The 26,431-nt window shown below is 42.2% G+C and overlaps 1 protein-coding gene across 3 annotated transcripts in view; it reads left to right on the top strand.

Annotated features, from left to right (window-relative positions):
* The window catches only part of lrp12 (low density lipoprotein receptor-related protein 12), a 117,968-nt gene that overhangs the window by 57,669 nt on the left and 33,868 nt on the right, over window positions 1-26,431 (top strand). For all 3 annotated transcript variants that reach the window (XM_010865290.3, XM_010865291.3, XM_020044636.2), the window contains one exon: window positions 4,816-5,046. In XM_010865290.3, coding sequence (XP_010863592.1) covers window positions 4,816-5,046 — 231 coding nt within the window. The remainder of the gene's footprint in view (window positions 1-4,815; window positions 5,047-26,431) is intronic.

Here is a 26,431-nt window from a genome sequence, read left to right on the forward strand (position 1 = left end):
AGCATGAGAAGTATATCTGGAACTTGGTTGCATGTCTCTATGACATTCGGTTCATGAGATCTGGGCTTTGGACCTTGGCTGTCTACAATCAGGCAAAGTTTGGAGCGTTTTGTACCAAAGGGGACTGAGCTATGGACCTCTGAAAATGCCCCTGGAGAATAATAATAATAATAAAACGTACAAACATAAAAGGGTTCCAGCTACTTCGGTGCTTGGCCCCCTAATTATTTTAAATACTGGTGTTATTCCCTCGGTGGCCTCATGTTTTTAGTAGGTATTTGGGCCTGGCAAGGTCTGCGCTCCCACCATAGATGTAGTAACCAAACACAGTGCACCATTTTCGAAGCATACATGTACACCAGTCAGCCATAACATTATGACCACCTGCCTAATATTGTATAGGTCCTCCTTTTGCCGCCAAAACAGCGGAGCATTACAAGGCAGTGTCAGATTAGTACAAGAGAGTAGTGCAACAAGGTCTCAGAGAGGCAGGGGGTATGGTAAGTGATGAGTCACAGAGTTCTCTGGGTCATAGAGCTCAGCAGGGTAACATTAGTTGGGAAGAAACTGTTCCTGAGCCTGCTGGTGCAGGATCAAAGAGACCTGTATTGCCTGCTTTGTTGGAAGGAGTGCAAACCGTTGGTGACATAGGTGTGAAGGGTCCCTGATGATCTCGCCTACCCTGCACAGACACCGCTTTTGCTGGAGTTCTGTGATGGCAGGAAGCTGGGCACCAGTGATGTGCTGGGCGGTTTTCACCTCCCATTGTAAGGCCTTCCGGTCGACTATGGAGCAGCTGCTAAACCACACTGTGGCGCAGTTTGTCCGAATGCTCTCGATTGTGCTGCGGTTCACAAGGTGGACAGGTGAGCTTTCTTCAGCTTTCTCAAAAGGTAAAGGTGCTGCTACACCTTTTTGACCAGGGCTGAGGTGTTGAGGGTCCAGGAGAGGTCCTCGGTGATGTGGACACCCAGGAATTTGAAGCTGGACACATGCTCCACCTCAGTACCATCGATGAGGTCTGGTGCGGGGTTGCAGCCTTTATCTTGTCATTTCTCTGCTTGAGACTCCTTGCCTTTATTTGAGTGTGGTTTTACTTAAGGTCCAAAACCTTTGTTTTTGCATTCTATTGTATTTATCTATTGTGTTAAAAAGATAAATGTCAAGTATTCATTGTTGATCTGGTATTGTTATAATTGTAATTATTTTAAATGATATATATATATAAATATAAAAATCTGTGTTTCCCTCTTTTTGTAAACTAAATGTTGATGCGCCACCAGAATGTTTTTATGAAATGTTATTTTTTTCAGTGCTGAGCACAGTTTTCCAGTGTGTGCGGTTTACTATTTCACAAGCATTAGAGCAGAGCAGCAACATCCTAGAGTTTCAAGCTAGCAAGTAAACTAAAATCCATGTGGGACAAATATAAAATTACAAAATTGCCAGAGATGGGGACAAGTCACACATGGTCAAGTCCAAGCAAGTCTCAAGTCTTAACCATCAAGTCTCGAGTCAAGTATCAAGTCACAGTTGAGATAAATCAAGCAAGTCAAGTCAAGGGTTGACCCTAAGGAAGTCAAGTCGAGTCCTTATAAGTTTCAAGTTTTAAGTCAAGTCACAGTACTAAAGAGATGAACACACACACACACTGTCCTCTGTTTCTGACGTGCGCTCGGTGCGAAGGTCGATTTCAAAATCAAATATTTTTCTTGAATCAGCCTGAAGGGGTTGTATTCGCTATAACAACCGCCTCGCTATACCTTATCCCGCTTATTACATGGCTACCTACCAAATCAATAATCAATAATTTTACACAAAATATTGATTTAAAAAGGAATTTATTGATTTAACGATTGTATTGCTTCCTCTAAAGAAAATAGTCTGTTCCGTCTCTGGTTAGAATCCTGCTGCGTCCATAGCAACGCGCTGTTTTTCATGGCAACGGTCTGTTATCAAGAAATAACACGCATTCTGCACTGGAATTCAGCCAATCCATGTAATAAGGGCTAATAATAACAACCTTATAAACTAATTATTGTGACTGAAAAACTGCCTAATATGTAATTACGCTGTGATTATTCTTGTCTGTATGAGTAAAAAAAAAACGCAGTCCACAAACACTTGAAAATGCGCACATTTAATACAGACATTATAGCCTACGTGTAATAATATACATGCCCGCTCATTTTAAGATGCCCATCAACATTAAAATTCAGGCTATGCCACTGTTATAGTCAAATGCCCTTACATCTATTTACCAGACATATTCACTAATGATAATGGTCACATTTCTAACAAAAAAAAAACAAACATAATATGCAACCAAGGCCAAATTATGACAAACAAAAGATTAATTCATTACATTAGTAACTTAATGGTTATAGATCTTAGTGAAACTGAATATAAAGAGATTACTTTTTTACCTTCCCTTGTGGTTCTTAAAATGACGAATGAAATTTGACGTTGTTGCATATTTTGCATCTGGCAAATCTTTTTTTATTCACACGGTCCAGTTCAAAGTCCTTGTATCCAAACGAAACTATTTGTGGAGCTCGACTAACGTTACTGTCTGCCATGTTTGGCGTGGTTTGAATTGTGCAGCGTTAAAGGCACATACGCTGATTAGTGGTGCTGATGTCACAACATATAAAATAATTGTATTGCTGTTTGTTTATTATAAGTTCAAGTCATTGTCGAGTCTTCCACTTCAAGTCAAGTCCCAAGTAACTTGTTCTCAAGTCAAAGTCAAGTCAAGTAATTTTCATACTTTAATCAAGCAAGTCACAAGTCCTGAAAATTGTGACTCGAATCAGACTTGAGTCAAGTCATGTGACTCGAGTCCCCCACCTCTGAAAATTGCTATTTAATACTTTACATATGGTAAAGATTATTATAAGGTGGACCATTTGAAAAATTGTTAGAGCTTAACTAACTTAATGTAGAGGACATATCTAATATTTAAGAAATCCTATTTTAATGGTATTATTGTTGTTAATTTGCTTGAGCTCATTAGCTTTGGAGAGCGACTGATATGTATCCAAACACAGTATATGCCCCCCCCCCCCCTTTTTTTTCTTTACCTATGTAGGTTTTAACCCTTGTGTTTTTTTCGTTCTGTGCCTATCCAGGGCCATACTGAATCCAGCCTATAGTTTCTGCTTAGCTGTTTTAATAAGCCGCCAAACACATTGACTCCACAATGCTTTTAGCATACAGAGCATATAACTCCCTCCAACTTCATTATGTCTGGGCCACCCGAAAACATTTTGCTATTGATTTATCACAGATTATTATTATTGTTGTCTATTTTCTTTTTCATACTGTGTTCTTGCTAATTTTACTTGCATTAAAAACACATCAGTGCTGTATATATTATTATATTTTTTCTCCATTCTTACCTTGCTCCCACATGTCTTCCTCTCTCGACTTCTTTCAGCTGTACTTGGCTATGCAGCTGGCACTGATCCAGTGTCTTTATGTTCATATATTTATACTGTTAGTGATGTTAAATGTATATTTTACACTGCATTGCATATATAATGTCTTTGGGGACAGTAGCCTACATAAACTATTTTAATATTTTCACCAGTCACCTTCTGTCTCGTGAACTCTGTTGAAAAAAATCAATGATTCTAATAGAAGTCATCTGAAACATTAACAAATGTTATGTGGACTTGGTGTAGTTTAAGCATTACGTTTTATTAAAATATTTTGACATTCTTGGGTGTGAAAGAACTAGCATCCACTTGTTTTTCCAAGTTTTTTTTACTTGTTTTTCCACTTAACTCATCTCCACGATGTCAGGATCTGTATGCAAGGTTGCCAGATCATAGACAGTAAACCGGAAAATCTGCATACTCCACAAAAACTCTCAAAAGTGAATTCATTTTTTTCTATAAAACCCTATCTTTAAATTGACCCCCCCAAGCCCATTAAAAATAGCCCAATTTGCGGGGAAACCTACTTGTTTGGCTATATCTTTCTCCCTGTGGTCACATTCGCTGCAATACTGAAGCAGTATTTTGCTGGTGGTAAATATGTTTTACCATGTCAACACAGAGGCGGTGCAAGATGTTGTGAAGGCTTTTCTGGTAATCGGTAATCGGTATCAGCATTCAAAAATCTAGTAATTAATAGCAACTTTAGCACCATATCTGCACCTGTCATTGCTGCTGACAGGGAGGAAAGTGAGAGACAGCATGCCAGTCAAACAAAAACACGCCTAGTGAAGAGCAGGGATGGCACATTGAGCGAAAATTAAGGGTTTGCTGATGTAGTTGCAAAATTACAGATTTAGATGTCGTACATTATTTGTCTGAAGCAAGTAAGAAACTAGTTAATAACTCATTAATACAAATGTCCGCACCTTACCTGCACTGATGCAGGTCAGACACAAGTCATGATACTCAAATGTAACTTGTTGATTTTGAATTGCCATTTCTTATTTTCAAATATAATTTGAATATTGGATATGAATTTGACAGCTCTTATCATCCACCATGGTGTTCTGCAGTGTTCAACCATTTTGGTATTGCTGTGATCACAATTGCCTTCTAGTACTGTACTAGTTAACACACCTATATATTTTTGGCTATATCTCTGATCGGTCCCCTTAAAATTAAATGGCTGTAATTCCATGGTTCACGTTTATAAATGTTAATACCCTCACTTATACTAACATTCTGCACTTGAACCTCTAAAGGTGCAGGCAGTTTAATTTAATATGTATGTGCTGGTGTAAAGAGCCAAAACAGGTGTTGTTTTTGCCTTTTATTTTTATATTTATTGTTTATCTTTAATTTATTCATTCAGTTCCCCTGCCTGTCCCGCTACACACGTGTCTACACCTGCCTTCCTGAGACGCTGAAGTGTGACGGCAGCATCGACTGCCAGGACCTTGGTGATGAGATTGACTGCGATGTGCCGACCTGTGGCGAGTGGTTGCGGAACTTTTACGGCACTTTTAACTCACCCAACTACCCTGACTTCTACCCCCCAGGCAGCAACTGCACCTGGCTCATCGACACCGGTGACCATCGGAAGGTTGGTACTCTGGTTCTTTTGCCTAAGTGAAAAACAAAGGCCTATCACAATGGACTGTTGATTTCAAGTTCAACGTTTAATTATCAAATGCACCAAACACAGCCCTAGTAGTACGCAGCCCTGGGGGTCTCCGGTACTCAGGGTCAGTGCCAAGGAGATGAGGTGGCCCGTTCTCACCACCTGGGGTCTGCCCATAAGGAAGTCCAGGATCCAATTGCATAGGGAGAAGTAAATTCCCAGGGTCCTGAGCTTATGAACAAGCTTAGCAGGCACAGTAGTGTTTAATGCTGAGCTGTAGACTACAAACAACATCCTCACGTGTTGCCTTTTTCCAGGTGGGAGAGGGCGTTGTGTGTCATCAGGGCGATTGCATCGTCTGTAGATCTCTTGGTGCGATATGCAAATTGAAAGGGGGGGTGGAGAAGATGTGAGTTCTGACCAGCCACTCGAAGCGCTGCAGGGTGGTAGTCATTCAGGCAGGTGATGAAAGACTTCTTTGGTACAGGGACAATGGTGGTAGGTTTGGAGCAGGTGGGGACTGCAGACAGAGACAGGGAGAGGTTGAATATTGACGTGAAAACCTCCGCTAGCTGGTCGGTGCGCCCCCTGAAGACATGGCCTGGAATGCCATCTGGCCCTGGTGATTTCTGAGGGTTCCGTGGTTAGGGACAGGTTGCGGTCATCCTGGTCGTCAGCAAGCCTTCCAGAAGGAATGGTGTTGGTCACCTCAATCTATGCATAGAAGGAGTTGAGCTTGTCAGGGAGAGAGGCAGCAGGCTGGGCATCATTGCTATTTCTCCCTTTATAGTCCCTTTATGCATCCTGGGTCAGAGCTGTGGTAGTTAGGCTCCAGCTAATCCCTGCATCTCTAAAGGCCTTCAGTAGGACATAGCTCCTCAGAGCATCCATGTCCCTGGAACTATAAGCAGGGGACCGTTCTCTGAGCATAGCACAGACATTACTATTAACCCAGGGATTTTGGTTGGGGAAAGTCTGAACATTTACCCTCAGTACAACATGACAGATTCACTTTGAGGTTACTGTTTGAGTAACAGTTGTTAAGTGGTGAGATAATGTAGGTAGGGCATTTACCTAAAGGTTCTCTCACAAAGCCACACCTCCAATCTTGTGTGGCCTACTTGGAGGTCTGGAAACGTATCTGATCCCACAGACTCTCAGGGGCTATACTAAATGTTCGTTTTCAAAAAAACGCCACTCACAGGCTTGTTCAAGGAGGCCTTAGTATGGTTTCACTATTCTTTCAAACTGGATAGGACATGTTTCCTGAAAGTTTTTAGTTCCTACCTAAAAACTTGCAACATATCAGAAAAGGAGCAAAGATGGATGAAAAATGTAATAATGTTTTACCGTGCCTTTCTACAGGCTATGGTAAACCTTTAATTTATCAAGCATTACTGACAGTCGGCAATTTATTGAAATGGAAAATGGACAAATCAAGATACTGGTGGTCTCTCTGATTTCAATCATCGAGGATCAGGTTCATGTTCTGAACACAAACATATGCAGCAACATATGCAGGTCAAAACGAGACAGAGGACAAGAAAATCTGTTAGAAGAAAAACTTTTGGTACATCTGAGGTTTGAGACAGCCCTGCCACCTCTTTTCGTTCAGACTTTAGAATTAGCTTTTTCCCCTCACAGAACAGCTAATCCTTTCTACCTCATCCACAGATCTTTTATATTTTAGCAGAAGATTGCGATAGGAGCCACATACCACTTTAAGGCGCATGCAGACCGTGAGAAATGTCTGCATATTGTGTGTGTATACCCATGCAGGAGTGTATACTTGATATCTACAGTGGCTGAGTTTGCATTGGTTACCATGGTAACAACAATGCTCTGGCGAAGTTAGGTTTTGGTATGTCGTCTAGTAGTTAGCCTACTTCACAGATTCTGTGTGTTCATTTTAAATAGGTAATGTAATTGTCTAGGTAGGCAGATTATTTGCCCGTCTCATCTGTGTGCAGTAGTATTGTTGTTATAATTATTAGGCTATAATAATGTAAAATATAGTATAATAAACAAAACCACACATGACGATTGACATTCAATTAACTGTTTGTGCAAATCGGCACCAAGGTGTTTCTGGAAAACTGTCTGCCACCTCAGGAGGGGAAAACGGGGAACTATTCAAGCTGTGTACAGTAAGGATGGGACACTGTTTACCTCAACTGAGGTGGTAATTGGGCGAAGGAAGGAACACTTTGAGGAACTCCTAAATCCCACTAACACGCCCTCTATAGTGGAGGCAGAGCTGGAGGCTGATGGGGAAGCATCATCAATCTCCATGGCAGCAGTCACTGAGGTAGTAAAACAACTCCACAGTGGCAAAGCTCCGGGGATTAATGAGATCTGTCCAGAAATGTTGAAAGCTTTGGGTGTGGGGGGGATGTCTTGGATGACACACCTCTTCAAAATTGCGTGGGAGTCGGGGAAAGTGCCTAAGGAGTGGCGGACCAGGGGGGTGGTTCCCCTGTTCAAAAAGGGGGACCAGAGGGTGTGTGCCAATTACAGGGGTATCACACTTCTCAGCCTCCCTGGGAAAGTCTACTCAAAGGTACTGGAAAGGAGGGTTCGGCAGGTAGTCAAACCTCAGATTGAAGAGGAACAATGCAGATTCCGTCCTGGTCGCGGAACAACTGACCAGCTCTTTACTCTCGCAAGGATCCTGGAGGGGGCCTGGGAATATGCCCACCCTGTCTACATGTGTTTTGTGGTTCTGGAGAAGGCGTTTGACCGGGTCCCCCTGGAGATACTGTGGGAGGTGCTGCGGGAGTATGGAGTGAGGAGGTCCTTTCTGAGGGCTATCCAATCCCTGTACGTCCAAAGTGAGAGCTGTGTTCGGGTTCTCGGTAGTAAGTCGGACTCGTTCCAGGTGGGGGTTGGCCTCCGCCAGGGCTGCGCTTTGTCACCAATCCTGTTTGTAACTTTTATGGACAGGATATCAAGGCGTAGTTGGGGTGGGGAGGGGTTGCAGTTCGGTGTCCTGGGGATCTCATCGCTGCTTTTTGCGGATGATGTGGTCCTGATGGCATCAACGGTCTGTGACCTTCAGCGCTCACTGGACTGGTTTGCAGCCGAGTGCAAAGCGGTTGGGATGAGGATTATCACCTCTAAATCTGAGGTCATTGTTCTCAGCAGGAAACCGATGGAGTGCCTCCTCTGGGTAGGGAATGAGGCATTATCCCAAGTAAAGGAGTTCAAGTATCTGGGAGGAGACCTCGGGGTAGGTCCAGGACTAGGTGGAGAGATTATATTTCGACACCGACCTGGGAACGCCTCGGGATCCCCCAGTCAGAGCTGGCAAATGTGGCTCGGGAAAGGGAAGTTTGGGGTCCCCTGCTGGAGCTGCTGCCCCCGTGACCCAATACCGGATAAGCGGATGAAGATGAGATGAGACTATTTGTGCAAGTGTGAAGCTAGCCAGTCAGACTAGACTACGGTATTACAAACCCACTGTCCTCTTTTTGCATCCATATAGACTGACACCCTCCTGATAAGTACACAATTGCACCAACGTTCCTTCACGCTGTTAAATTAAATAATTCTGCCAATTGATTTAGCCAATTTTTTCTTCTCATGTATCGGTGTTGTCAATGAAGGAGTCTTTGATTGGTTAACAAGGTGATCACTGTTCGTTGATTGACATGGGTGGCGGGCGCTCAAGAGTTCAACACTTTTTAACATTTTAGGCGCCTCACCCGCGAGCTTGCACAGAAAGTGGCATGTCTCACGGTATTGAGCACCACACATCATGTCGCTCACAGAACTGCTAGCGTTTTGCTGCCCCTCGCCCTACTCCAAGTCTATGAGACCTTTCCCGCCACCATGGCTCATGTGCAGGTGCCTTTAGAAAACCCTCCATTCAGGGTTACTGGTCCTATTATATCTTCTAAGGTGATTATGTAGTCTGGTCGCAATAACAACAATTTACCTAGGAAAGGGTTATGTTTGTTTCAAAGACTGATTCATCCACAGATTCCAATTAGGTTTTATTTGGCAATTTTCCTGCGATCTTCACTTAGCTAAGTCCTGTTGCACTGAAGGTATTCTTTTTTTTTAAGACCCTCCGAAGCAATACATTTGCCACAAAAATCCTATAGGTATTCCCAAGGCTTAGCAACAATCTAGGCCTGGTTTAAGAGGCTAACCTAAAAGTAACTTCTATATAATGGGGAATTTGCCTGCACTTGTTTGGTCGTCACCAGTTCTGTTCGTAATTTTTATGGACAGAATTTCTAGGAGCAGCCAGGGGCCGGAGGGTGTCAGGTTTGGGGACCACATGATTTCGTCTCTTCTCTTTGCGGATGATGTTGTCGTGTTGGCCCCTTCAAGCCAGGACCTTCAGCATGCACTTGGACGGTTTGCAGCAGAGTGTGAAGCGGTGGGGTGAAAACCAGTACCTCCAAATCTGAGGATCATGGTCCTCAGTCGGAAAAGGGTGGCTTGCCCACTTCAGGTTGGTGGAGAGTGTCTGCCTCAAGTGGAGGAGTTTAAGTATCTAGGGGTCCTGTTTACGAGTGAGGGAAGGATGGAACGGGAGATTGACAGACGGATCGGTGCAGCTTCTGCAGTAATGCGGTCGATGTATCGGTCTGTCGTGGTGAAGAAAGAGCTGAGCCGCAAGGCGAAGCTCTCGATTTACCGGTCAATCTACGTTCCTACTCTCACCAATGGTCATGAGCTTTGGGTCATGATCGAAAGGACAAGATCCCGGATACAGGCGGCCGAAATGAGCTTTCTCCGCATGGTGGCTGGGCGATCCCTTAGAGATGAGAAGCTCGATCACCCGGGAGGAGCTCAGAGTAGAGCCGCTGCTCCTCCACATCGAGAGGGGTCAGCTGAGGTGGCTTGGGCATCTGTTTCGGATGCCTACGGGACGCCTTCCTGGGAAGGTGTTCCGGTCCCGTCCCACCAGGAGGAGACCCCGGGGAAGACCTAGGACACGCTGGAGGGGCTATGTCTCCCGGCTGGCCTGGGAACGCCTCGGTGTCCCCCCGGAAGAGCTGGAGGAAGTGTCTGGGGAGAGGGAAGTCTGGGCATCCCTGCTTAGACTGCTGCCCCCGCGACCCAGCCCCGGATAAGCGGAAGATGATGGATGGATGGATGGATGGATGGATGTTTGGTCGTTTCATGATTGTGAACATATCTACCAAGTTGTATTATAATTCAATTATGCTTCTTAGAGTTGTGTGTGTGTATATATGTGCAAATCCACGTACGGTACAATGCTCATCAGTCAAGAGTGGCCATGTTTTTTAATATACTCCTCTGGATAATTTTGATTTCCTGAGCTTGACTATAGATGTCCATAGATGCCAAATATCAAGTTGCCTGAAGATTAGTAATCTGGTACTATAAAAGTAGCATTTTAACAAAATACAAAATGGCCGGAAATCCAGTATGGAAGACAAATTTTTACTTGTGAGGAGATTGGACGTATGTACCAATTTACAGTGTCTAGGTCAGGGGCATTCAACTCTTACCCTAAAAGGGCTAGAGCCTGCTGCTCTTCTACCTCATCATTTATTGCATCCACTAAGTACGCTGTGGCAAAATAAATCCTTGAGTATGGGGATGCAAATAAAATTAAAGCTGCAAGCAGCATTTAGCGGGTTTCAGCATTGAAGCTACTGCGAGCCAGATTGAAAGTTTTCTTTTCAACTTATATCCATAGTTGCAAACAATATGACATCAGTTTTTTCCTTTCCTATTGTGCCCCCATGTGGCCAACTTGAAACATCATTCATATATAAATTAAAATCCCAACTCTGATCATGTGTACCAAATGTAATCTCACTGAGTGACAAAGAACAACAGATTTTGTGTTATGGCTGTTATGCGGCCACTGTTTGGCCAAACTAAAATTACTTACAATGTTACATTGCAATAGTGTTCTGGACATTTACCTGAACACAGGACATTTTACAATTTCAAGGTGCTCATTGATAATTTTAGCCATCTCTCAGTTAGAAATGGATTGTAGATACAAATAAAGACATTTATTTCTACTGAGACATTTCTTAGCTACTGAGCACGGATAAATCAACTGAGGCTTGAACACACAACATCCTCTCTACAAAAGGCAAATGATTAATAGCTAAGGTGTTTGTAATTACGTTCATGTCACCAGAATGATTTAAGGTGCAGTAACATTAGCTTAACTTGAGGCTCTTCTAGCAGTTCTTAAAAAAAATTATCACGGCAATGTTGCATTTAGGGCTGGGCGATATGGCTGAAAACCATATCACAATATCAGTGTTTCATATTGATCGATATTGTTAATTATTGATATTTTTATGACCCATTTAAAATAAGGACCAGGAGAAAAATATTGTACGTTTAAACATTTTTATTTTAAACAAACTTCCTCTGATCATAATCTCTTCAAGTTAAGAAATGTCAACACAACCAAACTCAAATAATTAAAATGTAAACATAAGTCTAAAGTCACAATGAACACTTAACAATTATCTCTTAACATTTAAAGTGCAAAATGAAAGAAAATTAAGAAATGCTTAATAAAGTGTAATAAAATAGTGCACTGCGAAGTGTTAAATATAAACATAGAAAAACCTGAGAATTTAGTGCAAGTTTAATGCTAGGAAGTTCACTAGCTGTTCACCTTCTGGTGAATAAAGTGTTTTAAAATATGTGCAGTGTTTTGTAAACAAATAAAACTGAGGTAGACTGAGGAACATCTGTAACAAAAAACAAACCTGATACAGTACAGTAACATTGTTTGAAATATAAAACCTGCAGAAATATGAACATGTAACTCTTCAAGTTATTCTTACTCTAATCATACTTGAAGTTAAACTATTCAAGTATATTTTCAGTCCAGGTTTTGTGCTAGGAACACCAGTTGGTTGACCTTCTCTGGGTCTAAAGCTGCCCTTGTGCATGTAACAATATTACCCCCAGTACTAAAAATTATTTCTGACGGGGTGCTGGTGGCTGGGATGCACAAGTACTTTTTCGCCAGCTGAGAAATTCTGGGAAAGTTGTGTTCATGTAGCCTCCACCAGTCCAGAGGGTTTGACTCACTGTCTGCATCAGGGCACATAAGGTACCTTTCCAGCTCACTCTCCACTTTTTGTTTTTCAGTGAGAGGCAAAGCATACTCTTCTTGGCACTGTTTTTTGAAAAAGCTCCCCAATGACTTGCGTTGCTTTTTCACGCCCAGTGGCAGAGGTGGTTCACTGACAGCTCCTCCTTCTGCACCTTGGTCTGCTGCTCCCTCAGAAGGCCCTGCCTGTGATTGGCCCTGGTCTGCATCCATGATCTCAGACACAGCTCTGATTCGAATGGCCCCTACCTTCTCTGGTCTGATGTATTGGCCTTTAAACCTAGGGTCCACGAAGGTAGCCATGTCAAGGAGATCATCTGTGTCAGGGTCAGCATATTTCTCATCGAGATATGCCATTATTTTTGTCTTTAGCTCTTTTGTGAGTTGAGTGTCCCCCTCATTAACTTTCAGCAAACTGGAGCGGAAAAGGTGGAGCACAGGCTTCACGTACGAGACCGTCACATATGACTCCCCACAAAGGGAGTCTGTGAACTCCAGGAGAGGAGTTAAGGCCGCATGCATTGACTCAAGGACGTCAATATCCTGCCACGTTGGGATCAGGTGCCTGTTGTTTTTCTCAGAAGACAGAACTTCAGTGATGGCCTTTTGTTGCTCTAGGACCCTTGCCACCATCTTTTGCCTTGAGCCCCACCTGGTTAGGGACTCTGTGACCAGCTGATGTGTCGGAAGATGGAGACGTTCCTGGGCTTTAGAGAGCGCACTCTTTTTTTTCCACAAGTAAGAAAAGGCAGATACCACTTTCTTGCACACACCTACAGCCCTCTCCACTCTTTTATCTTTTCCTGCAGCACCTTCAGAAAAACAATGCCAGACAGTGTCAATAACTGATAATAAACACACACACACAGAAAACACACACACACACACACACACACACACACACACAGAGAGAAAAACACACAGATAAAAAAAAACAGAACACACACACACAGAGAGAGAGAGAGAAACAAGCCGTTAACACACACACACACACACACACACACACACACACAGAGAGAGAAACAAATACAGTTAACACACACACGCACACGCACACACACACACACAGAGAGAAACAAATACAGTTAACACACACGCGCACACACACACACACACACACACACACAGAGAGAAACAAATACAGTTAACACACACACACACACACAGCCATGTCAGTGTGTAAAGCTGCTTCCATAAATCATTATAATATATTACCTCCCAATTACTGGCTAATAAAATAACCATAGGAACCATTGATAACGAATATTAAAATGACAAAGCTACTCACCAATAGCAGAGTGCAAACGATGGCCAAAACACTGCAGCCGTGTCCAGTTGTTCAGTGAAGTCGCCTTCACTACATTTGCCCCGCTGTCTGTGGTGATGCACACCATTTTGTCTTCAATCAGACTCCAGGACAACAGAGCCTCCTTCAAGCCTTCTGCTATCACTTCTCCAGTGTGATCATCGGGGAAATATGCAGTCTCAAGGCACCTGGTTTTCAAACCCCATTCATTGTTGATGAAATGAATGGTCAAGCTAATGTATGGCTCAGAAGTACGGCTTGACCACAGGTCAGAAGTTGTTGCAAAGTACTTTGCTGACAATATTTCTTGCTGCACAGATTCTTTGCACATTACATACAGCTTAGGAATGGCAGTCTTAGAAAAGTACTTTCGGCCGGGAAGAACATAGCGTGGGTCAAGCACGTGTGAGCTTTTTATAACCTGGCTTCTCGACGGTGCTGAGCGGAAGCTCATGTCTTTGGCTATATGATATGCAACTGCCTCCGTTATATCTTTGTATCGTTTAGATTCTTTGTCATAAGGCACTGATGCAGAGTACCTCTCCATGGTGGTTTGTTGTTTGTGCGGTGTTGCAACTGCAGATGTTGTTGGTTGAATACGGCTGTGCTCCAAAGGATGAGCGCGGCTAAGGTGGTAAAACAAGTTTGTTGTATTACCAGTCTTGGTGGGGACGACGGTCTTGCATAATTTGCAGACGACATTGTTCTGACTACGGTCAGACTTATAATATCCAAAAAATTGCCATACTGGCGAGCTGACTTTTCCTCTTTTATTTACAATTTCCTCGCTCGCTGCGGCACTCATTTTCTGCTTATCAGTCGCCGGTTGAATCCAGCAGACCAGCACGAGACAACAATATGACGCAACCAAACTTGATACTGTTACATGATTGGCTGTTAGCGTGTCACTCCCCACTCTTTAACGTTGCAAGGTTACCTGAGAGCGAGTGGCTTTGTTAATGCAACCAAACTTGCTTTGCAAGTTGCAACCCGTTTTCTTCCGACGAAAAAAAAGATATATATATATCGAACGTTTTATCGAACACATTTCTTATTGATATCGATCACGTGTCTATCGCGATACATATCGTTAACGTTTTATCGCCCAGGCCTAGTTGCATTCCACTAAATATTTGCTTGTCCACTAAATATTAGCACGTCATTGTACAAATGAAAGCAGAATTAATTTAGCTACTTGAGCATAGATTAACTACCGAGGCTTGAAAGCATGACATCTCTCTAAAGTCAAATTATTATTAGCTAAACAGTATGTAATAGTGTTCATGTCAACCAGAATGATTTTAGTTTGACTAACATTGGCTTAAACTGAGGCTGGTTAACCAGATTTCAGTTAGCAAACGTTGCTAGCTAACGTTGTTAGCATTTACAGCTAATGTTAGCATCATTAGCTGTTTTTTTAATGACTCTGCTAGCTATTATTTTTAATGATCATAGCAATGTAGTATTCCACTAAATATTTGCCTACATTATCACGTCATTGTATTTTCCAAGCCCGTATATTGTAATTGAAATGACTAAGTTATCATCCCCTCATGAAATTCATTTGCCCCTGACCAACATTTATACATCTAAATGGCAGTTAGTTATCTATCAATCAATCAATCACATTTATTTATAAAGCCCTTTTTACAACAGCACTTGTCACAAAGTGCTTTTACAAAAACACCCGGCCTTAAACCCCAAGGAGCAAACAACACTAGTGTTGAATTTCAGTGGCTAGGAAAATCTCCCTAAGAAGGCCGAAATTTACTGAGAAACCTAGAGAGCACCCAGGCTCAAAGGGGTGACCAGGCCTTTTCTGGCTGTGCCGGGTGAAATATTAAGAGTCCAATTGGAATAATTAATATGGGCTAAATCCAGAGTCGATTTAAATTTAGACAAGGTCAGAAAAATGACAAGGACGGGGACAACACAGGGGAGGGAGGAGGTGTCAGCACAGTTGCAGCTGAATTCATCAGGTATCGTCTTGATCTGCAACACAACCAGGAGGACTTTAGACAGAGACAGCAACGGGCCCCCCAAACCAGGTACTCCGCAGGTGTGGACCAGGACCTCATGTCCTCCTAAAGTTTAAAACAGGAGGAGGCTGTGAAAATTCAGAAAATGCATTCCTCATATCAACAATGATTTATAGTGGAGAAGGAGAACTGACCCTACTCCACCAGCACAATAATATAGCAGCGTAAGATCTTGGGACTGAGACATGGGGGATCCGGCGACACTGTGGCTCTACCCGGGGGAGGCCCCGGACAGGGCCCAACAGGCAGGACATCATTCCACCCACATTGCCAAGCATCAACCAAAGGGACATCCACCAACCGCGCAACCACCCTGAATGAGGGCCGAGTATTGCCAGCAGAGTACAGCCCAATTGCACAAGTGCGCAACAGAGAGACAGCAACAAACCAGTGACTCCTCTCCCAAAAGGCATTGGAGGGAGGGCATCCCAGTGGCGATGAGAGCCCACCTGGTAAGACAGCAAGGGTGGACAGTATCAAGCCTTCTGGTCACCTTCATGCCCCTGGGCCAGGCTACACCTAATCATAAACCGTGCTGTAGAGATTTTTAGTAGACACTTGAAAGTTTGCACTTCTAACCTTAATTGGCAGATCATTTCCACAGTAGTGGAGCTCTATGAGAAAAGGCCCTGCCTCCGGCTGTTTGTTTAGAAATTCTAGGTACAATTAAAAGGCCTGCATCTTGCAATAGTAGGTTACATGTAGGTATGTATGGCTGGATCATTTCAACAAGGTAAGTAGGAGCATGTCCATGTGTTGATTTAGGTAAGTAGGAGTTCATGTATTGATTTATAAGTTAACAATAAAACCTTAAAATCAGCCCTAACCCTAACAGGCAGCCGGTGTAAGGACGCTAGTAATGTGTAAAACATTTTTTGTTCTAGTTAGGATTCTAGCAGCCGTGTGCAGCACTAATTAAAGTTTATTTATTGATTTGTCAGGGTAACCGGAAAGAAGAGCATTGCTGTAATCTAGTCTAGAAGTAACAAAAACATGGATTCGTTTTTGATAGAAAGTTAGATTTATGCAATGTTTTAAAGATGAAAATAAGCAACTCTTGAGACATATTTTAGATGTTCATCTAAGGAGAGGTGTGGTGGCAATTCCATCGATCAGAACTCTTTAATGAGGAAGTACAGAGACGAAATTCTCTTGGCACAATTTAACAGTTTTATTAATTATTTGCAAATAAGAGAGACACGTCAAACGCTTACAAACATAATCATCCGAGGAGTCTCTAACTCAATACAGGTCATTCAACAGTCTTTATTACAGAGAAAAAGGGGAGTCACAATGTCTGGACAATCAACAGATAGACACTAAAGGGTTATACAGATTTACTGATTTACGAGTAACCCTCTAATCCGCTGGTGCCGGTCAAGGATGCCCCTTAGGCAAACACCAAATCCCTCTTGGCATCTTTAACAAGTATACATCAGTGCAAGAATTTCCACAACAGAGGTCAGGGTCAAGGGGAAGGCTGAGGTTTCTTACAGTTTTTGGGATATGACCATGCAGCCGTCGAGGTTCACAGTGAGATCTGCTAACAACACTCTTTGTTTCTTGAGTCCTAAAATGAGCATTTATGTTTTTCTTGAGTTAAAGAGCAAGAAGTTCTCTGTCATCCACTTCCTAATATCTGAAACGCATGCTTCCAAAGTAGCACATTTTGGGGCTTCTCCATGCTTCATTGAAATATATAACTGTGTGTCATCAGCATAACAGTAAAAATGTACATTGTCGGATTACATCGCCCAGAGGCAACATATATAGTGAGAACAATAATGGGCCCAGAACCAAGCCTTGAGGAACACCAAAACATACCTTTGACTTGTCAGAGTATATGCCATCCACATTAACAAACTGATATCTTTCAGATAAATAAGATTTAAACCAGGCTAGAACATGTCCACGTAGCCCAATATGGGTTTCCAGTCTCTCTAAGAGAAGGGAGTGATCAATAGTGTCAAAAGCAGCACTAAAATCAAGAAGCAACAGGACGGATGCTGAACCTTTGTCTGAGGCCGTTAAAAGTTCATTTATTACCTTAATGACTGCAGTCTCAGTACTATGATGGGGTCTGAAACCGGACTGGAGCATTTCATAAATGTTATTTGTCTTGTGGAAGGCATTCAGTTGTTGGGAAACTTATTTTTAGAACATTTTTGAGAGGGACGGGAGGTTCGATATTGGCCTATAGTTGTTTAATATGTCGGGATCCAGATTAGATTTTTTTAGAAGAGATTTTATTTCCGCTATTTTTAGTGGTACATATCCGGAGGAAAGGGCACAATTTATTATGTTCAACATTGGCTGACCTAGCACAGGAAATAGCTCCTTAAGTAATTTTGTTGGAATCGGGTCTAGCTGACAGTTTGTGGGTTTAGAACTCAAAACAAATTTAGTGAATGTGTCGAGCGATACGGTATCAAAAAAGTGTCCCCATTGACACCTGGTCAGGGACATTCTCGGGACAACTGAGATTTTAAGGACCATAACTATTTAAGGAGGTGTCAGTTATTTGTTTTCTAATGGTGAGGATCTTTTCATCAAAGTAGTTCATGTATTCATTACAGCTAAAGTGAAGACCCACTTCACTTGTTGAGGTTTGCTTTTTTTGTTAACTTTGCAACTGTATCTAAGATACATTTTGGATTGTTTTTGTTCACCTCAGTCAGGTTGGAGACTGGACTGAGGTGAACAATTTTCGCTCCAATTTTCTGGAGGCTAGCTTAAGTGCTCTAGTATTGTCTCTGTACCACGGAGCAAGTTTCTTGTTGCGTATTTCTTTTGTTTTTAGTGGTTCAACCTGTATCTAAAGTATTTCGCAGTGTTGAGTTTAGATCCTCGATTTGATCGTTAGCGAATTTATTTACTCTGTCGTTGATGAGCGAACTTGTAAGAATTTCAAGGAATTTATTGGTAGTCCGAGCATTTATAGAACGGCTTTTGAAACTCATTGTTTGCGGAGCAAGTGGATTTCTTGTTTTAACGGTAAATTTAATAAGACAGGGATCCGATAATCCAGGCTTTTGGGGGGAAATTATTAGATCTACAATATCTATTTCTTGTGACAGGACTAAATCTAAGGTGTGATTGTGGCAGTGTGTTGGACCTGAGACATGTTGGATAAAAGCCATTGAGTCAGTTATGGCTTCAAAGGCTTTTTGAAGAGGATCATTGGACTTTTCCATATGCCATGACTACTACGTTAGACAAGAATTCTGGAAACTCATTGAGGAACATTGTGTATGGCCCGGTGGGCCTGTAAATAGTAGCTATCGGCCTGGTTTACTTTCATGAGTAAAACTTCAAAGGAATGAAAATCAGTGATGTGAAAATCATTTATATTTACTGTCATAAATATTAGCAACACCCCCTCCTTTTCGGGATGCATGAGGGATATGATCACTAGTATAGCCAGGAGGAGAGGCCTCATTTAGGGCAGTGAATTCATTAGGCTTTTGCCACGTTTCACATAAGCCAATAACATCTAGTTTATGATCAGAGATTAATTAATTTACTGCAACTGCCTTTGGAGCAAGGGATCTAACATTTAGGAGTCTCATTTTGCAATGCGAGGTGATAGTCATTTTTATTTGTGACCGAGGTGGAGGAAGGCTTTATCTTAATAAGGTTGTTTTTGTTAGCACTACCTTGTTTAACTTTTCTCAGCCTGGAACGAGTCACAGTGGCAGTAGGTAAAGCTGTACTAACTATGCTATCGACAGACTCCACTATGCTAGCAGGCTGGCTAACAGCCTGCGGCATGACCTGCACCCTATCTCATGGTGAGGCTATGGGAGTGAGACTCCTGTCAATTTTCCTAGATAAAAGAAGAGCACCACTCCAGCTTGGATGAAGTCTGTCATTACTCAGCAGATCAGGCCTGGCCCTATTTCTGGGAGAGTCCCAAAAAGAGAGCCAGTTATCTACAAACTCTACCTCCTGCGACGGGCAGATCTCTGTTTTCAGCCAGCGATAGAGTGTTGTGGAAAATTAGGTCCACTCTAACTAAAACAAATGCACTTCAACTCAGGAACTGGTGAATCCAATAGACTTTAATGACAATCATAAAACAGTGACAGACATCAAAGCCAGGTCCTTCTGCAGATACACCCCTATGTTCTAAGTCAGGACCATGGCTTTTTATACAAAACTTTTACACATCACGCCATCTGACCATCCTTTTTTGGAGTCCCCTAGGGCAGGGCTCACCTCTTGTCCCCTGTCTCTTCCTGAGTGTCCTTAGTTCAGAGTAGTAACTCATGACAACCTCATGGTTCATATTCAGGTCACACTTCCAATAAACTCAAAAAGGCCATACGTTTCTGGACACAGGATGCTAACCTGATGTGATGCATGGCTCCTAATACACTCATCATGGGTGTCAGGATGGGATTCACCCATCATGACGATCATGCACTCCCTAGGAACTCATTGTCTGTGTGTGTGGGTGGATTACATCATTCAAGAACTCATTACCTGTGTGTCTGGATTGCACATTAAGCTATTTTCATAAAGCGTATGATTATGCATGCATATTGATATATTCATAAAGTGTGTGATTATAAATGCAGTTTATAGAAAATTCCTTCACATGAGTTGCGCAAGTCTGCTGTGGAGCTCGTCACTACCCCTAGCTGGAAGGGGGCCAGAGACAATTACTCGACACATCTTTTTAGCTAGTTTACACGCTGATACTATGTTAGGCTTCGTAACCTCTGACTGTTTCATCCTAATGTTGTTGGTGCCAACGTGAATAACAATATCTCTGTAATCTCTATACTTGCCAGTTTTAGACTTCACTAGCACCAGCCCCAGATTTGCAGCTACGTCGGTGGCTCTGCCCCCAGATAAACAGTGTACGATCACCGGCTGATTCTTTAGTCTAATTCTGCGGGTCATGGAATCGCCGTTGACAAAGGTTTTCAGTTTTTCCAGGCAAACGGTAGAACATGCCTGCTGATCATTCCCCTCCGAAGACGGCTCAGGCCTTGACTCTAGTGGGGAAAACCTCTTGAAAGTCTCAGTTGGCTTTAGCAGCGACTCAGGTTTAACTGGTCGACAGCATTTCTTCCCAGCAACCAATAACATTTTCTTGCCCGGCTGCAGGAGCTGTGCCAGGGGGCTAAAAACACTCGTTTTTCCTGGTGGCACAGAGGCAGGTTTTTCCATTTCTACACTAGCATAATCCTTGCCTGACATTTGCATCTGAGCCTCTAACTCTGCTATCTTTACCTGAACACGATAGTTCTCTTCCGTGTTGTAGCTACAACAATTACAGTGATAAAGCATTGTAATGATACTTAGCGTCGGGTTTTCAGGGGTGAATAGTTTTGTTAATTATGTCCAAAAAGAGTCGTAGTAAAGTTGGGTAAGAGGTCAACAGATGAAAAATATCGCGTTGGTGAACTCTTAAAGTAATATTTGACCAATTAGTTTATATAGATTCATTTCGAAAAATGTTTGGCAGGGAGCCAGGTAGGTAACAGCAGGCAGTGTACAGCACATCAACGATCCCACAATGCAATTCAACTAGCTGGTTGAAACAAAATATTTGCTTGCTACAGTCCTTAGTAACTGGCTTAACTGTCGAGTAGCTTGCTTACCAGCGTCAGTTTTCACTCCGTGTATCCTCCATCTTTCCAAAGCAATGGCTGTATTTATACTACCTTTCCCTCCAGCTTTATTTCTACTGGAATGGTAGCGTTTTTTTTTTTCCATCTGTGGGCTGTTGCTGAGTTATATTTACCTCTAAAAATCTTCATTTCTTTGTTGTAAAGCAAAAAATACACTCACCTAAAGGATTATTAGGAACACCATACTAATACTGTGTTTGACCCCCTTTCGCCTTCAGAACTGCCTTAATTCTATGTGGGATTGATTCAACAAGGTGCTGAAAGCATTCTTTAGAAATGTTGGCCCATATTGATAGGATAGCATCTTGCAGTTGATGGAGATTTGTGGGATGCACATCCAGGGCACGAAGCTCCTGTTCCACCACATCCCAAAGATGCTCTATTGGGTTGAGATCTGGTGACTGTTGGGGCCAAAATTGCTTAAATCACCTTTCTTTCCCATTCTGACATTCAGTTTGGAGTTCAGGAGAATGTCTTGACCAGGACCACACCCCTAAATGCATTGAAGCAACTGCCATGTGATTGGTTGATTAGATAATTGCATTAATGAGAAATTGAACAGGTGTTCCTAATAATCCTTTAGGTGAGTGTATATAACATATAAAAACGTGGGAGAGCTGACAAACGTTAAATGTAAGATGAGTGACTAAGAGACAGGAAGGTCATTAAGATTTGAACTTCTTCCAGTCAGATTTGTGAATTGTCTTGTTTTAACATCTTTGGACGCAGAGATCTTTGGTGCCAGAATCCAGTGCAATGTAAAATAAACATGGCTGTGCATACAGACAGTAATTAGCTGAACAAGCTCAACGTAACCTTCATAAAGGGGTTTTTCACTGAAAGTATTTGTCCATTACTAAATATGCAAAAATCTGAATTTATTATTTGTCATAATCTTTAGGGAAATTATGAATAATAATGAATAAAGACTTTATTAACACGCAAATTATTGTGTGACAGTTAGCATATGTTTTATTAATACAACAATTGGAGAAATAACTTTTTTTGAAGGTTGCTCAATAATTATTCAGTATACTGTTTTTCAGTACTACCACCCTTAGTAGTTTACAAATATAAATTTAACCAGTCGAAATCAGAATACTGCTCATATCTAGTAACCAATGTGGTACTTATGGGCTACTGTGGTGGCAATTTATTGGATGTCATAATATACAATTCTGAAATTGTCATGGCTCGGGAGGCAGGACACAGGCGCAGAGACGAGGGAAGACATTCTTTTAATGTTTCTCTTCCAAATACACTAACAGAAAAACAACAAAAGGAGAGAACGACCGCAAACTGAGACAACAAGACATAGCTGTCTTTATTGGGTAGAACGGAAAACAGTCAGTGCTTACTGACATAATGTGCATTAACAACTCACGCTGTGGAACCTTTAGTGATATTTAAAAACTTGTGAAAAGGTTTATCATTTGATGCTAAAATGTTTTTCCCATATGTAGAATCACCAAAAAAACGTTACGCCTGACTTAATGGCTCCCAATTGCAAATATGTTCCCTTGGGAGGAGATGGACTAATATAACTCTTTTTAAAACTGTATTTTAAACTGAGTGTGGTGAGCTTGGAAATGTGGGAAACCACAAAAGCGGCACTGTGTGGTTGATAAAAAACATAATTGCTGTACTTTTTTCCATATCGACCTTGTCAATATATGTACCAAGTAGAATTATTATACTATTTTCCTTGTAGAAGCTCTATGCATATATGTGAAATACCACTCCCTGCACATGTTCATTGGTCAATAGCATCCATGTTTTTGGCATGAGCGTGCAAATTTGACTGGTTCAACATCGCCCCCTTCAGTCAGAAAATGCTTGCACACTATGTCCTTGTCAATGTTTTGAACATGTGTAGCCAGTTTTTTTATAATACAATCTACGTTGTCTCGTTAAAATGCTGGTAAGTACAAAACCACGCTCGCTTGAAGGTTCATTGGTTAATGGCGCCCGCATTTTTTGACATGCTAATTTGGCTAATGCATATTTTACAGACCTTGGTCTTTAGGTGCCAGATATGTTAGTACATGAAGATTGGACATTTGGTGCTATAGGTGTAGATTTTATAGCGTTTTTCACATATTCATAATGTCCGAAAATCCATCAAGGTGGAGCTAGTGGGTCTGAATGGGAAATATGTTCCTTGTAAGTGGAATAATCCACCACTTTTTGTGGACTGAGTGGAGTGAGCTTGCGAAGTTGTCTAGTGTGGGCGTTTGTCCTAGATTCACCAAAGATTTTGGGAAGCTTGTGGAAGGCTCCTCAAAACATTTAATCCAAGTCAAACAATTCGAAGGCAACGCTACCAAAAACTAATTGAGTGTATGTTATCTAGGTGTGGGGGAAACGTGGTTAAAAATATGCTCCTTGACAGAGCAAAGTATCCAGCCTGTATAACATACAGTTGTGCTCATAAGTTTGTATACCCTGGCAGAAGTTGTGACATTTTGGCATAGATTTTGAAAGTATGACTGATCATGCAAAAAAAGCTATCTTTTATTTGAGAAAAGTGATCATATGAAGCCATTTATTATCACATAGTTGCTGGGCTCCTTTTTAAATCATCATGACGACAGAAATCACCCAAATGGCCCTGATCAAAAGTTTACATACTGTTAGATTCTGTCCACTTTTGATCCATGAACAAAATTAATGCAACCCCTCTTGAGTTCCTGGCTCCACATGCTTTTTAGGTTGTGTAGGGCCCCTCAATAGTGGATACCAACTTCTTGTGATACAGTACCTCCTATACCTCGTATAGCTAACAAGAGAATAGAACTAAAATACATGTGTATCATCAAGTAAGGACAAGCTTCCTCACAATGGTATGTTCCAACCTACGGTCCATGTGTCTATTCATAGAGTCTATGACAGTCACATGGAAAACTCCTATCAGGAGATATGTACAGGGTGTGTGGGTAGGATGTGTGGGGTTCATCAATAACGGGCCCAGCGCCACATCCCATCTATTGTCCTTTGCTCAGAGTTAGTCAGCACTTAATGTGTTGTGTTAAGTTTCTCATGCCCATATTCTATCAGTATGGTCATTTTGACTTCTGACTCAACAGTAACTCTGTAACGCCATAGACACTGGCAATGGAAAACGCAGTGGTCGGACACTGCAAGTATGTTTCTCAAATATTTTTCACTAAGTGTGTGTGTGTGTGTGTGTCATTTACCATTGACCTCCATTCATTCCCCATTGACTTCAATGCATTCCCTATAGTCTCCAGAGATGGCACTCGGACTCGAGTGCGACTTAAGTCTCACACACAGTGACTTCAGACTCTACTTGAGACTTGTCCTCGAAAGACTTCAGACTCGACTGCGGGACTCGTGAACAATGTTTATTTTTAGGAAACGTATGATGAGCTCACTATACCCCTCCCTCCGTTACCTATAACCTGCCTACGTAACACGTACTACTGGCTGCGCGCACGCGGCCACACATGAGAGGACAACAAAAAAACATGTCAAATGCACCGGCTGCTGCTGTGCCATTCATCATAAGCTTTGGGTTCAAAAACTTCAAACAAGACGGCCCAAACAAAAGAAGCTCTCAATGCAAAATATGCGGTATCACGATAAAAGATGCTGGCTCAACCACATCTAATTTTATCAGGCATCTGAAAACGCACCCTGATGGTGAGTAAACATGTTTTAGCTCAGCATTGACCATCTACCGTTAGCTTGCTTCTTGCTTTAGCTACGACCTAACGTTACGGGAGGTTAACTCCGACTGTCTTCAAATATAAATGAGCGTTTGTTTAATTGCCAAACTTGTGGTGGTCGATTAACGTTACGTTAATCATTTACGTGCCGCTGGCTGCCATCACGTTAATTATTAACGTTGTCTGCAAACAGGTTACAGGATTATTGTTGATCATATAACGTTACAGTTTCATGTAGTTATAAAGTTACACTGGTTTGAGAGTCTAGGATGTGTTGACTGACAGTAGTTTATAAGGTATGATTAGTTACAATCAGTGTTGCAATAGTCTGTTTATACTGACTATATACCAAAATCAAAGCTGATACAGTATGCTAATAGATAAAGGAGTCATAATAACATATTACATGCTTTGAATTCCTTATATATAGCTATGCAATGTTCTAAGCAGCCTGGATGGGTCGCTTTACGTGATGCAACACTTATTATAACCCAAGAGACTTGACTTGGACTCTAGCTCAGAAACTTGAGACTTGACTTGGACTCTAGCTCAGAGACTTGTGAGCATCTCTGATAGACTCCCATTCAAACACCCTTGACGTCCATTCATTTTCCACTGACCTCCATTCCTTCCCCATTGACTTCGTCATTCCTCATTGACTTCTTTGTGTTCCCCAGATACTTCTATTGAATCACCATTGACTACCATTCACACAGTCTCACAGGAATATGCAGCCAAAAAAAGGAATAATAGTACTAACAAAAATAATAGGGCTCCTGAGCCCCTTCGGGGCAAGGACCCCTAAAAACCAACAGGAACAATAATAATAGTGTTTCAAGTGGGGTGCACATCTCATCTCACGTTATACTATGCCACTAAACATCCTCTGCAATGTATGGCCAATGAAGCCGAATGGCTCTGCTTCTGATCACATCTTCACTTTCCGCTATATGCAAATACCTGTCCGTTCCATTACCACGGAAAATAAACAGTTGAAACACTGTTGAGCTCAAACAAACTAATGATACCCTAGAAGACATGCAGCTATGATGCATGCAGAAAAAACTTAACACACTGCAAAATAGAAAATATGAATACGATATACATTATACACATCTCTTTCCATCCATCATCTTCCGCTTATCCGGGGCCAGGTCGCGGGGGCAGCAGTCTAAGCAGAGATGCCCAGACTTCCCTCTCCCCAGACACTTCCTCCAGCTCTTCTGGGGGGACACCAAGGCGTTCCCAGGCCAGCCGGGAGACATAGTCCCTCCAGCGTGTCCTAGGTCTTCCCCGGGGTCTCCTCCCGTTGGGACGGGACCGGAACACCTTCCCAGGAAGGCGTTCCGGAGGCATCCGAAAAAAGATCCTGTATCCGGGATCTTGTCCTTTCGGTCATGACCCAAAGCTCATGACCATAGTTGAGAGTAGGAACGTAGATTGACCGGTAAATCGAGAGCTTCGCCTTGCGGCTCAGCTCTTTCTTCACCACAAAAGACTGATACATCGACCACATTACTGCAGAAGCTGCACCGATCCGTCTGTCAATCTCCGGTTCCATCTTTCCCTCACTCGTGAACAAAACCCTTAGATACTTAAACTCCTCCACTTGAGACATC

Source organism: Esox lucius, chromosome 10, assembly GCF_011004845.1.
Source record: "Esox lucius isolate fEsoLuc1 chromosome 10, fEsoLuc1.pri, whole genome shotgun sequence".
Classification (NCBI taxonomy): Eukaryota; Metazoa; Chordata; class Actinopteri; order Esociformes; family Esocidae; genus Esox; species Esox lucius.